General features: G+C 43.3%; 1 protein-coding gene across 6 annotated transcripts in view; it reads right to left on the bottom strand.

Annotated features, from left to right (window-relative positions):
* The window catches only part of Tbc1d31 (TBC1 domain family, member 31), a 79,530-nt gene that overhangs the window by 24,098 nt on the left and 40,227 nt on the right, over positions 1 to 15,205 (bottom strand). For 4 of the 6 annotated variants that reach the window (XM_039078789.2, XM_063263256.1, XM_039078791.2 and 1 more), the window contains 6 exons: positions 12,566 to 12,717; positions 9,334 to 9,493; positions 7,281 to 7,481; positions 4,276 to 4,452; positions 2,342 to 2,421; positions 2,109 to 2,255 (listed from right to left, as the gene is read on the bottom strand). In XM_039078789.2, coding sequence (XP_038934717.1) covers positions 2,109 to 2,255; positions 2,342 to 2,421; positions 4,276 to 4,452; positions 7,281 to 7,481; positions 9,334 to 9,493; positions 12,566 to 12,717 — 917 coding nt within the window. Of the gene's footprint in view, positions 1 to 2,108; positions 2,256 to 2,341; positions 2,422 to 4,275; positions 4,453 to 6,812; positions 7,086 to 7,280; positions 7,482 to 9,333; positions 9,494 to 12,565; positions 12,718 to 15,205 lie in introns of those variants that run through there. The other 2 variants (XM_063263257.1, XM_039078793.2) reach the window with 2 other exon arrangements.

Below are 15,205 nucleotides of genomic sequence, written 5' to 3'. Positions count from 1 at the left end.
GGGGAATGTGGGGAATACATGTGCGTGAGGAGTCCACGTGCCCGTGAGCAGAGGTCAGAGGGCAATCTCAGCTGCGTTCCTCAGGTACACGTCACTGTGTGTGAGACAGGGTTTCTCCTGGTCTGAGCCTCACCGACTAAGCTGACTGACCAGCCACTGAGCTTGCACAGACCTGTTTGTCTGAGTCCATCTCACCACCACTGGGATTGCAAAAATGCCCACGGCCCCCAGGTTTTTATTGGGTTTTAGGGATTGAACTCAGATCCTTTGGCCTACAAGGCAAGTGCTTTATGAACTGAGCCATTTTACCACCCCCAGGAAATTTTTTTTTTTTTTTTTTGGTTCTTTTTTTCGGAGCTGGGGACCGAACCCAGGGCCTTGCGCTTCCTAGGTAAGCGCGGAAAATTTTTGTTATAGAAATTTTCCACAAAATAAGAAATGGCGGAACTAGATTGTCAGTGTTTTGCTAATCTCTGGGAAGCAAAGGATCCAGATGATAATCAACGGCCAGTAACACTGTCAAAAGAGAGACAACCCGTGGTCACAAACCTCCTAACAGAGGCACACAAAGCCACCTGTAACGTTACCTGGAGAACCACCCACCAAAGTGGAGGACATTAACGACCCGACTGTTATAAGGAGCCCTGTATGAATGATCAGGTTAGAGGACATTATGGAGAAAGAGAAACAGCTGTAAGGGAATAGCAAAATCCAGACTCTGATGGAGTCTGTCAGGTAATTCAGGTTCTCCAGCAGACACATCGCCAGGGAACAGAGGGTCTGCGGATGAAGTCTCAGAGGCCTGGTGTGGTGGCCAATGCCCAGAGTCCCAGCTCTCATGAGGCAGAGCAGCAGGACTGCAGTTCCAGAAGAGTCTGGCGTACACGAGCTCTGTCTCTAAAATACCAAAACAGTGGAAAATAAAAATATGGTCTACAGAGCAAGTCCAGGACAGCCAGGGCGCAGGAAACCAAAAACCAAAACAGCCAACCAACGAACCAACAAACCTGGTGGGGGCTACAACTTGATCAATCCCGAAGTGAACGAGTTAGCATAAACTTTGCCAAGTCACTCAGTAAGGGGATGCTGAGTGGGTATGTGAGGAGAACAGAGCAAGCTCTTCCTTGATGGTGGGGTCATGGCAGGCAGCACAGGGACTCGTGTCAGAGGAAAGGTCCCTGGCCTGAAGGCTTGTGTATGCATGTTTAGCATAGCACGTGTACGTGTGTAGGGAGGCAGCGGGGAGGCTGGTGTGGAGAGGACAGAGCTATGCAGCGAGATGGCCCCGAGTCAGCAGCTACTCAAGCGAGCGATGGCTGCTCTTCACCATGTGGGTCCAACTGTCACATATGCTTCACCTTCCCATCACAAAGCTTAACTCTGAAAGCCGGCCTTGGATTCTGGAGACTGGGTGCAATTTCAGCTCTGACAAACGTGACCACATCACATTACCAACCTCTGTATACCTTGGTTTCTATACCTGTAACACGAATTAAGTACATATTTACTTAATAATGAAAGATATTTGTGCTCAGCCTTGCATGTCACCTATAAACTACACACTTGAGAGTATTGCATAATCAAGTTACTGAAAAAAAGTCTTACGATGTTTTAAGAAAGTTTACAATTCTGTGCAGAGTCATCTTCAGAGCCATGTTCAGCTCTGTGCAGCACTTGGGCTGCAGTTGGACATCCTCGCAGGTGACGCTCATGACCAGCATTTACCAAGTATCTTCTACAAGCCAGACACTGGTGTGCGCAAACACCCCAATAACCTCATGATGTTGGGGTTCTTAGCTTCAACCCTATTTCCTGGCCAAAAATAATCAAGGACAGGGGAGAAAAGACACAGCCTTTATCATTTATTAAATGGCTGAATAGAGTCCAAACTGCATATTATGTCTTAAAGCCCAAGCTTTCTGCTGAGCTGAAAGAGATTACAATTTTCTGGAACGTCAGCATGAACTACTACCTATGCACGATGGGATGTGTTCAAACGAGCAGCAAGGACAGTCAGTGATGAGCAGACAGTGCTGTGTGAGGTAGGGATGTGGAAGCACTGCAGGCCTGGGTGCCGCCCCGCGCCTCGCCGTGGCGTGCGAGCCTACCTCTGTAGTACTCTCAGCAGCCTTCTACTTTTGATGGGGTATTTCTTCTGAAGGTCGAGATAGGCCGCGTGGGTCCCTTTATCCATCAGGCTACTAAACGCAGTGTGGTTTTCAGGCAGCTGTAGCAAGGAACGCCAAATAAACATCCTGAAATAAAAAGTTAATTTTAAAAAGTTAATTTCAGAACTTTTTTGAGCAAAATGGACTTAAGAATAAAAGAATTTGGAGCTTACCTGTATTTTGTTGGATATTCCCCATAGCCTTTTAATAAGACTTGCAAGCGCTTTTTATTTAGTCCTTCTGACAATTCGTTCTATAAAAAGATTGTATTAGTAAGTGACAGCTATGCAACTGAAAACATGGTATCTAGGCCACAGGAGCTTCCAAACTTTGGGACACAGCACAGAAGACAGGCAGGAGCGCATGCCTGCAGTCTTAGCACTCAGAGGATAATGCACTTGAAGCCAGTCAGTGCTGCAGGGAAGAACCTGGTCAAACAGCACAACAGAACTGAACACAACACACAATAAATACGCGAGTGGCTGGACTCCGTGGCAGACATGCTCCCTTTCTCCCACCCTCAAGTACAGACAAAACAGAGTCTATGACAGTCACTCCATATTATCTCCTGACAACACTCCAGCACAACCACACCCATTTAAATGTTTATAGGAAACATTATTAAAATAAATGTGAGCAATAACAAGTGTTGTTGAGGATATGGAATAACGAGAACTCTCTCTTGCTGTCAGGTTATGAATTATGCCAGCAACTCAGGAAAACTGACAGCATGTAGTGAACAAAGCTATGGTACCCAGAGGCTCAGGTGTGTGTCAGAATACATACTTAGTATATATGTGCAATCCAGAGTCAGTCCCCAGCACTTGCTCTTCCCAGCAAAGACAGCATTATCACTGGGCAGAGGCCATGAGTAGCAGCAACATTCCACTCTTTGACGTGGTTGTGGGTAGCATGGGTAAATTAAGTTTGTGAAAAATCACTGTGTATTTTACCTGTATGTTGTACTGTCAATAAATAAGTTCCCTGAAGATACTATTAAACATTTCTATGAGTATATTTTTTGTTTCAAAATAATATATATGCTTTGCAGAAAAAAATTAAAAGAATAGGAAACCATTTTAGAGAAGAACGCAGGGCAGCGAGAAGGCTCGATGTTTGGTGAAAGTGCTTGCTTGCTGTGTGGCCTTGTGACCTGACTGTGACCCTGGAGCCCAAAGTGGAGGAACGGACTTGAACGTTTCCTTATCTCAAAAAGTTTAACACACAAAACATACACTTACACAATGCACACACACACATATGCATACATATATATGTACATATATACATACACACATGCACACATACATGCACATACATTCAGGCATGCACACATACATGCATTCTTGCATACACTTATTTTAGAAAACAAAACCTATAGAACTCTTTGCCTCAAGGCGCTTGTGGTATTGGCCGCCTCTAAGGAGTACAGCGACTCCAGAGGGAGCAGTGCGAAGTCTGCTTCCTGTTTCCCCTTATAACCTCCTACAGCAGCACTGTCTAGCAGAAATGCAATGTGAGTCACAACTAGAATTTAAAATTGTCTAACAAGTACATTAACAAAAGTAGAGAAAAATAGGAAAAATTCATTTTTATAATTTTTAACCCAACATAATCAAAAGTCACTGTAACACATAGTCAGTATGACGTCAATAAGATTTTATATTCTAGGTTCTCCTACTTTCTTGCTGCACATGTTTTACACTTACAATATTCTTTAAAAACATTTATTTAGTATGTGCAATGTGCATGTGTGTATACACTGCGCAACACACATGAAGATTAATGGACAATTTTGACAGTTGGTTTCTGTCTACTGTGTGGGTTCCAAGGATGGGACTCAGGTTGTGAGGGTCTGTTGTATTTTGTTTTGAGATGCTGTGTCACTCTGTAACCCAGGTTGACCCAAAACTCACAATCCTGCCTCTACCTCCTAAATGCTGGGCTGCAGGTGCGAGCCATGCCAGCCCTTCGAGAGCCTGGATTCATAAACCTCGGTTCAGATTCCCACACCTCAAACATCATCAGCCACACATAGCGCAGAAGCCACAACGTAGTCTACAGCAGGTCACAGCAAGCTGGAGCGCAAGTATAAAAATATTCTTACCTCCTTGTTTTCTAAGTTCCCAGTCAGGTCCTGCTTGAGTACTCTAGTTTGATTTTTCCTCTCTTTACATCTTGCTGGGCGCTGTACCCTTCCTGACATTACTTTTACCTTCAGATTATTGGAACTCACTGTATTGTTAGGCAAATCTTCAATCACCTTAACTAGAGGAGGAGGAGGCTGAAAGAGGAGGGAAGACACTCTGTGTATTTATGTCCCTGTATGGATCTCCCCCGGTCGGCATTCTTGGAAAGCATGTCAAGTTTAACTTTTACAGTTAGTTTTTAATTTATACAGGTATTTTTTATACAGTTAGTTTATACAGTTAGTCTTTAAGTTATGTCTAAGAATACTTTAGAATGCTTACTGATAAGTAAACCATAGCATATGTCTGTCAAAGTCCTCTAAGTATAAATATAACAGCAATAAATAGCATTTAGTCCCAAAAGGTGGCTCAAAATTATATGACGGCAAACCACTTTCCCTTGCCACAATGAGGTCACCACATGATGACACACAGGACAACACACACAGAAGGCATGGCTGGACGGATGGCCCAGGAGGACGCTGAGAAAAGCACCCTCACTGCTGCAGTGCACATACTCTGAGAGAGCATGGGGTCCCCTGCCCTGTGTGAGTCAAGGGCTGTGGTCCGCACCGAGGGCTGACTGTCCCTTCAGCATCAACTGTGTTAGAGACAACGTAGGCAACACCACGCACAACCCAAGAGCTCATTGTTAGGGGCTGCCAAACGGGAAAGATCTAAGTCAGCTGACTTGAACAGACATGACTCAGGAGAACACTCTCCTCACAAAAGGCACCCCCTTTGAAACCAAATGGTCTTCATTATTCAGAGGAAAGAAACAAATAAGGACATGGGCTGAGTTCTAAGGACAAGGTCCAGTGCTCACTTCTGCGATTTAATTCTTCATCTTAGGATGGAATCAAAATGATCTGACCAGATTATGCCAGCCTTTAATATTGCTGATCTGCCATTCTTTAATTTAAAAAAAATTATTTATGTTTAAATTTTTATGTGTGTTAGTGTTTTGCCTGCATGCATGTTTGCCTAAGGGCGTTGGATCCCTGGGAGCTGGAGGTACACAGGCAGTTGTGAGCCAACATGTGGGTGCTGAGAATTGAACCTGGGTCCTCTGGAAGAACAGCCAATGCTTCTGACTGTTGTGCCTTCTTTCTAGCCCCTTATTCTTTAATTTCAATCCATTCTACTAAATTTTTGTTAAAGCCTGTAGGATGATGTCACAGGTGAAGGCAGGTACAAGATAGAATGAGGCCTGTCATTGGATGAGAAGGAAGGATGGGCAGGAGAAAAGTTTTAGGGAGGAGGAGACTGGAGAGGGAGAAGCTGTGGAGAGAACATGGAGGCGGATGTTAAGATTCCTTCTGCACATTTACAGGTTGTTATGAATGTTCTTAAGGGATGGATGTGCACAGGGCTTTGTGTGTCTAGGTGGGCAATTACATCCTATCAACTGGATCAGAGGTTATTGTGTTGTGTGTTCTTTCATGTGGTGACTTAAGTTTAAGAGAGTGTGTGGTGGCTGCCTTGGATGTGTACGTCTGGCATGGTGGTAACCTGCCTTGGGTACTAGATAGGCAGAGAGATTGCTGCCAGGCTCAGAGAGAGGCCATCGGCAGTGTGATATGGGATGGAGAAGAGCGGGTGAGAGGCTTTGCTGACTGAGATGACGATGTCTACCAGATACCTTGGAGCACTGCAGTGCCAGATCTAGTGTGGGATAAAACATAGCATTTTTTATAATTTTACAGCAACAAAAGCCCATAAAGTTATTTCCCCTGCTGGGGCGTTTTCCTTGGCTTTGAGCACAATCTTTCCGAGGCAAGAACACTGGATGTCACTAGATTCAATGTCACCTCTGTAATGAATACATAAAAATTCACTGACTTCATTAGAATATCATCAAATGACAAGAAAACATAGTAAAACTCAGGTCTATACAGGAAACATGGCTAGTTATTTATGAAGCAGCCACACAGACACAGGACGATGTGTCCTAAAAGTAAAGGGCGACTGCACGTGGGAGCTAGCTGTCCCTCCCTGTGGCCCCGTGTGCTCAGCACCAGCAGCATGAGGAGGTCTGTAGCTCACTCTGTCCGCTTACTTTCCATCCCCGTCAACGTTTTCTCAGCAGTAGAAAGTCAAACGGAAAAGCTGCAGAGGCTCAGCACGAGCGCGTGACAGACTGGCGATGTAAAACAGTAACATATACTAAATGTTTCAACAATATAAAAGTAAGAACTATGGCACCTACACTGTATATTTGATGTAGATTACATGCAAGAACAACAGATTATAATCCCATATTATAAAAAATATGAATACACACATACAAAACCACATATATTAGATGAGTCTTGTGATTTGAAGTATATAATTATATAAAATTATCGCAAGAACTGAGTTAGTAGATGGTGAACAGATTTCATGATAACCAATAAGATAGATAGATAGATAGCAGACAGACAGACAGTAACAGAGAGAGATGATAAATAGGTACCTGATAGTTGACAGGCAGAGATGATGGGTGGATGGTAGACAATGCCTCTATCCAATATCTAGTTTCAAATGTAAGAAAGCCTAGGATTTAGCAGTGACTTGATTAGGAAAGAAAGAGAGAGAGAGAAAGAAAGAAAGAAAGAGAGAGAGAGAGAGAGAGAGAGAGAGAGAGAAAGGAAGGAAGGAAGAACGAACCAGACACAGGCTTGTAACCTAGACGAGGAGAACACAGAGCAGAACAGAAAGGAGGAAATGAAGTTAGGGGCCTGTCTTGGGAGAGCGGTCACAGGAGACACTGACGGGGGTGAGCACCAGGCTGAGAAGGAGCACGGTGAGAAGTTGGAGCTGGAGATGCAGCTCTTCAGGACAGAGTGCCCTGATGACATTAGAAGGAAGCACAGAGGAAGTACTTCACTGTTGGTGGCACAACATGACAGCAGAGAGCACATTCAGTTTCTCGATGCCATACCTTATTTATTTCTTGTGTTAAAGCCTGGACTGAATACACATTCAGACTTCCATTTTCCATGATAGCTGTTATGTAGCGACCGTGTGGGCTAATTACTGATGAGCTAACTCCTTCTTCAACAGTCCCGATTTGAAAGAGAAGTTTACAAGTCTGTATGTTGACAAACCTCATAATCCCATCTTGACTTAGCACACCAAGCACCTGAAGAGACAGAAATGATGGGGCCTTAACATTTGAAAGCTAAAGCTGAAAGTCTATATACATAGACCACGGTGTGTACACACACACACACACACACACACACACACACACACACACACACACACGCACACGCACGCACACGCACGCACACGCACGCGCACCCCTCTGTAGCTGAGGACTGAACCCAGGGCTAGCAAGCGCCCTACCACTGAGCTAAATCTCCAACCCCTACATATTTTAAAAGTAAAATATTCATTTTATATAATTTTTAAGAGGGCAGCTCAATTTCCAGTGAGCCATTACACATTTTAAATCACCAATGATGGCTCATGTGGATGTGTCTTTAGACCCAGACATGTCTGGCTCTGACTACACAGTATGGAACGTACACTGGGAAGCTATGGAAGGCCTTGGCTTCTCCCGGCAGGCCTCCTCCCCTGAGACACAGGGACCAGTTGCTGACTCTCGTCTCCACACGGCTGTCAGAGGTGGGAAAGAGACCACGTGCTCTTGGCAAAGTGCCCCACTCTCTGCCTGTGTTCGGCTGTCCTGATATTGGAGAGAGGACTGAGATTACAGTTTGTACATTAGATGTGGTAGAAGAGCAGCTGGGTAGCTAGTCTGTGAAGGGGAAAAATTAAACTTGTTATATAATTTGAAAAATTAAAGACATACTATAATGACAGCATTAAATGAATAACCTCTCTTGCTGCATGAGGGTTAGGGCCAATGGCTGATGGTGTAACTGCACGTGACTCTGACATTCCAAGCAGGGTTGTTTTATAAAAGGTAGTCTGGCAATGTCCGGAGGGAAAGTGTGCTGTCTGAATGGCTGGCTGGCAGACATAGCCGTCCACACGTGCAGCAGGCTGTCCTGAGGGCAATTTACAAGGACCCTGTTCCATCTGCCTTCATGAAACTATCTCAGCTCTTGGATTTTTATACTACAAAGAAGATAATAAAAGTGACATTTGCACAAATTTAGTCATCCTACAAGGCTTTATTTATAACAGAAAAGGACTAAAAATAGATTAAGTACCCAATAAAACAGAGGGCTAGTTTAAAAAGAAATAGGAAATATTAAAAAGCCATGAACGAGAAAGACATTTTGAACTGATACTAATACGGGATAATTTCCAAATTAAGAAGACAGTGGGGGCTGGGGATTTAGCTCAGTGGTAGAGCGCTTACCTAGGAAGCGCAAGGCCCTGGGTTCGGTCCCCAGCTCCGAAAAAAAAGAACCAAAAAAAAAAAAAAAGAAGACAGTGTAAGGCTGTATCTACAGAGAAAACACGCATGTAACAACAGTAGTTCTGGGAAGGAGTGACTGACTACCCAGACAGCAGGAGACGGGATGAGGCGCACCGACGCCTCGTGGTAATTTATATTCCCAACCATAGAACACATCAACAACTTAGAAATCTTACATACTGCGTGTGTGTGTGTGTGTGTGTGTGTGTGTGTGTGTGTGTGTGGGCAACCACACGAAATGTGTTCAATTTAACTTCATCACTGCGACTGTCAATGAAAATAAAGGTAAACAACTATTTGTCAGTAATATTAAATAAATAACACAAGCTTTTGAATTCTTATTTTCAACTCTAGATTCTTTACGAAAATAAACTATTCAAAGTTTTAGATTGGAGTCAGTTGTGCAGTTAGTTACATCGAGAGCTGAGGAAGACAGAGCTGGGATGGAGGCGAGGCAGGGAACCACAGGGCACTAGGGGAGCCTGTGTGGCTGGAAATGGCCAACACTTTCAAAGACTAAGGATTATTGCAGAAGAGAAGTGCATGAACAACAGAGCCAACACAGGCCTGGAAGTGGGAGCTTGCTCTTCCTGTTACTAACCTGATTGGAGCCAGCATCAAAGCTATCAGGCAGGAATTCCAGATGGCGAACAGCTCGTACCTTCGTAGGCATCTGAATGATTCTGAAGAGCTGTGTGGCCTCCAAGCACCACAGATGCACGTGATTGGATTTGCCTCCAGCAGCCAAGATTCGGCCATCTCTACATTTAAAAAGAAAACCGAACAGTGAAGGGTGAGGCCAGCTGAGCGGCTCACACTGCAGAGCTTCCTGTGGGGGTAAACTCCTTCAGTCATGCTGGCCATGGGCGCCTCTGGCAGCTATGAACTCTGGAATCGTGGCTATGCTACTGAGGAATGGAAGGCTACGTGTGGCCAGTGGACTAAGCAGGGTGGCTCAGGCTTACTGAAGAACCAGAAGTGTTACCTATGGCCTTAAAGCACCAGCTTAACTTTGTGGGTGACTTGCTGAATGAGGTATTAGGGGCTGAGGATCATGTACACTTTAATATATTTTTAGATTATTTATTTATTAGGCAGGTGGTAGTGGCACTTGGGAGGCAGAAACAGGCGGATCTCTGTAAGTTTGAGTCCAGCCTATATGTGTGTGTGTGTGTGTGTGTGTGTGTGTGTGTGTGTGTACATAAACACATATAATTTGTGTGAATGTTTTGCCCGCATGTTTGTATGGTTACCATATGTAACCCCAGTGCCCCTGAAGGTTAGAAGAGGGCAATGGGTCCTCTGGAACTAGAGTTATAGGTGGGTTTGAATCACTGTGTGGGTGCTGGGAATTTATGTCTTTTGCAGAAACAGAGCAAATAAGTAAATTTGATGTCAGCTAGTAAGAAATTCTGTGCAGCTGTAAAGCTGGATGGAGACTTGCTCCCTGGATGACATGACTAGACTAACTCTCGGAAACATGGAGAAAGTCCACATTTGCCAGTAAAGGTGCTGTGGAAGGATACGATTCTTGTACAGGACAAGAAAGAGCCTGTCAAGTGTGCCTGGAGCAGAGGGGGAAGAAGATGGAGAGGGGGTTGCCTGTGGCAGGTGACAGCCTAGGCTACACGCAAGGCAGTGGATGGACTCTCCTCTGAGTGTGGTGGGACGTTCAAAGGGAATAAAGCAGGAAGGTGACTGGACCAGTGAGATGATGTGCAAACAGCACTTGACTAGTTTGGAAGAGATACATTTACAAAGGAGGGATAAAACAGAGCAAAACGGGATATTAATGTCTGAACGAGCCTGGGGTGGTCTGGATTAGATAAGAATTTATGCCAGTGAACAAAATATCATGAATAGTTCAATATACAGGTTGGTAGAGTTGGTGAGATTTCCTAAGCCCTAAGAAGAAATGTGTGTGTGCATGTGTGTGTGTGTGTGTGTGTGTGTGTGTGTGTGTGTGTGCGCGCACACGTGCGCGCATGTGCAAGAGGGAGAGAGGGAGGGAGAGAGGGAAGGAGAGACAGACACAGAGACAGAGACACAGAGAGACAGAGAAACCAATCCACTTCCTAGTCTTTCCAGCAAGCCTGGAAAGGTCTATAAAGAATGAGCAGTCCAATCCCAAGTCCCCCTGGCATACAGGGTTTCAAATCATCATTTCCCACCACGTACTACTCACTCTTTAGAGAAAGAGCTGACTGTAGGATTGGAGCACTTAGTTACAACAGACCAAGTGCCTGAAAATGAGACATAACTTCTAAAAACTCCTAACTACTGTGGCTTGAAATTTCCCACCTAAATCCAGGAGTTTGGAAAGATTAATGATGAAAGAGAGAGTTCCAATGGCCATCTTTGGAAGATGCCAATAAACTAACCTATTGTTTTAAAAACTGGTTTTAGAAGGAAAAAAAAAAAAGAGAGAGAGAAGCACTAGGGAGGCTGAGGCAGGAGGACTGCCATGAGTTTGAGGTATGCCTGTGTTAAGAGTAAGATCCTATCTCAAAAACAAATACAAATAAGCAAAACCCAAAAATAACCGCAAAAACAACTAAGGAAAAAGAGGGGCGGGGATCGAGTTTTTTTTTTTTTTTTTTTTGGTTCTTTTTTTCGGAGCTGGGGACCGAACCAAGGGCCTTGCGCTTCCTAGGCAAGCGCTCTACCACTGAGCTAAATCCCCAGCCCCGGGGATCGAGTTTTAATTTGCCCTTCTACTCTTTTCTATAATCTATCCCAAAGCGGGTAAAGCGCCAAGGTGAATGCTCGCTTTTACAGCTTTTATGTCCTACGTGAACAGCTAGAGAATCAGAAGTGAAGGAACAACAGAAAAGGAAGTTAGTGAGAGGCAATACAGAGCTAGAATAGCCAGCACCCTAGGAAGAGCAACAGCTCACAGCTCAATGGCACGACACTACTGCTTGCTCACACACCAGGCCGGGGTAGGTGGTGAGCACAAATCCCTAGAGACAGAGGCCTGCACCGCTCCTAATGGAAGCACACGTACAGATGCACGTAGGGGCTGGAAGACAACCTTGGGCTGTGCTTCTGTAGGTGCCATCTCCTCCGTCTGTCTGTCTGCCTGTGTTCTGTCTGTCTCTCTCAACAGGAACTTTCCAGGGCCCGGAGCCCTATGGACCACTGACCAGCATCTTCCCACTGGCGTGACTATAAGAATATGCTATCACACATATAAAAAGATGCTTTTTAAAACCAACCAACCAACAAACAAAATGAACATGGTTCTAAGGATTAAATTTAAGCTTTCAAGTCCTCGCACATACTTATTGATTAACTTATGTATAAGAAATAAAATTGAAACATACTGTCAAATGAGATGTATAAAGCTTGCTACGTCCTGATCAGAGCACAGCGGTCATTGGATCCACATACTGGACAATCACTGCTGTCTCAGCACTGGTGTATGACAGTGCTAAGCAGCACTTGTTCATTTGTAAACATTTGATAACAATAACGTGGTATGTTCCCCAAAAGCAGCCCTTAATCTTCAGAAACATATTCTGGAATATTTACCAATGAAATAACACATGTAAACTTTGCTCCTAGACAATACAGCAGAGAAATAAATAGTCAGAGACAGAAACAGGACCCGAATTAGCTGACAACTGCTACAGCGGATGAGTCCTTAGGAGTTAGTGTATTTCTCCATTTTTACTTATACTTAAAAGTTGCACAATAAAGTAAAAATAAAGCCAAAGTAAAACAAAGAGTCTGCAGATCATATCTAAAGCTGAAGGAATCTTTTCCTAAAACTACTGAATGGAAATTCAGATTTTTAAAACAGAAACTAAATTCCTTAAAATGTTCATTACCTGGTCACCGCAAACACTTTGTATAAGATGTTACAGCCTTCAGGTGGACCTGGCAATTGGTACTTGCAAAACAGAGTGTCACATTCCCAGGCGAAGATGGAGTTGTCCTTAAAACAACTGAGGATGGTGTTACTTAATGGTAGAAAGAAAACCTAGGGACAGAGAAGGTTGGTTACCTTTCACTGAAGGCCACAGGGTCCCCTCAAATTTAAAATTATATATAACCATTTTCTCCTTTATAAACTGATCTCCTGAACTAGAGAAAATACGAGTTATTGTATAACAGAATATTGGTATTTTATGAGCTATACTTAATACAACTGCAATGTAAAGTATAAAGTATAAAGTAAAGCCTTCAACTAAAAACAATCGACTACACTGATGAGGAAGAACACAAATTCTAAATGATAATACAAAATCTGTCACCTTTTAAAAATTCAGAAGAAAATTAGATACCTTTTTATCATGTTTTATAACTAATGAACATATGTATACACATATACAAGTTACACATGTATTTATGGAGTATACAATCATCTGCCTGCTGTCCCATAGATGTAATGAAGATGAAAATTTGCATCACCAACATTACAGCGTGTTGTAAAGCTGTAGCACCACTCCCTGCTCAGTGTCTGTGGTGAAGCTGCGGTAAGCCGGCCTGCACTGCAGTTGTATTAAGTATAAAGCAACGATGTACAGGGCCTGACGCGGTGATAATGACGGGTTCTAGTTCATACCTACTCTACTTTTAGCCATTGCTGCAGAGTATAATCCTCCATCTTTTAAGTTCACTGACTCATCTGGCTACAGCTTCCCACACCTCATGCTCACCTGGTCATGACTATGTTAGGAAGCCCCCCAGGGTAACCTACCTGCTCCATCTAGACTGTAAGTATGTTACCATGTTCACACAACCAAACTGTTCAACAATGCATCTATCAAAACATGTGCAGGGCTCACAACTCTATTCACATGGACATTTTTAAAAAACTATTAACAATGCTAAGGAATACTACATGTTGGTGGAAACCTAGAGAAGACTGTCCCAGTCAGTTGGTAAGTAGGATAACGCAACCTGCCTCCAGAGTCTGAAAGCATTGCTCCTGAGCTAGTTAACGCATTCCTAAGTGTAAATCCTCTGGGGGCGGGGGAGTGTACACACTGTCAATCCGAGCACTCAGAGGCAGAGGCAGGCAGAGCTCTGACTTTTCGACAAGCCTGGAGCTACAGAATGAGTCCCAGGACAGCCAAGGCTACACAGTGAAACTGTCTGAAAACAAACACACGAACCAACAAGAGAGAATCCTGTGGAAATAACTGAAAAAGTGAAGACAAATGTAAATAATTGTGTATAAAGCAAAGTGAAAGTGTGTATCATACCACATTTTATTGGAGATTTAACTAATTTAATGGGGAACTATGGGTGAAATTCATTGATAGCAAGGCTGAAAATAGCATCTTTTATTCCGCTTCCTACTCTTTTTTTTTTTTTTTTTTTGCATAAGCTTTATTTCACATTTCCTTTTCAATACAAAAGTTTTGCCAGGGCCAGGGTGTGGTTGTGGCTCAGTAATAGAGTGATCATGTGTTCTAGCTCCTCAAACAAGACACTGAAACTGATCACTCACAGCTTCAATATAACGCTCTCGATCTATCTGCACAAAAATAAGTGTGTGTGTGAGTGTGTGTGTGAGTGTGTGTGAGTGTGTGTGAGTGTGTGTGTGTCTGAGTGTGTGTATGAGTGTGTATGTGTGTGCGTGTGTGAGTGTGTGTGAGTGAGTGTGTGAGTGTGTGTGCGAGTGTATGTGTGTGGATAAAGCCTATGAACACACTAGTTAAAATTATCCAGTCCATTGATGATAAGACACAATAAAAGGCTAACCAAAGTACATAAGATGCAAGACGCTGACAAACAGGCAGGGTCCAGTCCACACTTGTGCTCAGCTCACACGTTACACTTCTGTGGTAACTCACTGTGTGAGATTTCTAACGTGGAGTCACAGAAGGAATCTGCAATGAACACACTACAATCCATAATGAATGTATTAAGACACTTTCAAAACTGGTGTCTGAAGTGACTTTGGAAAATTCTGATTTTAATTAGCAGTCATTTTTTTTTTGAAGAAAAGTAATAAAGTTTATTCCTACTGGGAGAGGCAAAGGCTTAAAAGCTAATAAGCATCAACTGCTATTTTAGGTGAATAGCTGTGATAAGATTATTGCCTACATGATTATTCATTACCAGATTTGTGATTTTAATTGCTAGATTTTAATGATTATAAAATTGTTCCTAATGAAACATGTCATTATTATTTAGATAATGTCATCTCCTGACAACATTAAGTACTTAGAAAAAAACTTTAAAAAAATTAACAAAATATACAGGCAGCGCTGGGAGGGGGGCATTGAGCTCAAGGGGCTAGACTTCTTTCCTTGTGTAATAGAATTCTAAGCTTCCTGGATTTGCCATTTTCTGTTGCCAAGACAAAGTGCTGTGGTCTGAGTAATTTGTAAAGAAACAGTGTATTTTCCTCCCAGCTCTGGGGGCGCTAAGAACATGGCACTGGCTCCTGCTTGGCTCCAGTTAGTCTGACTACATCACCACACTGCATCCCAGCAGCAGAGGAGCGGTCACCCATC

This window comes from Rattus norvegicus, chromosome 7 (assembly GCF_036323735.1).
Source record: "Rattus norvegicus strain BN/NHsdMcwi chromosome 7, GRCr8, whole genome shotgun sequence".
Classification (NCBI taxonomy): Eukaryota; Metazoa; Chordata; class Mammalia; order Rodentia; family Muridae; genus Rattus; species Rattus norvegicus.
This window is presented reverse-complemented; position numbering and strand designations above follow the sequence as displayed.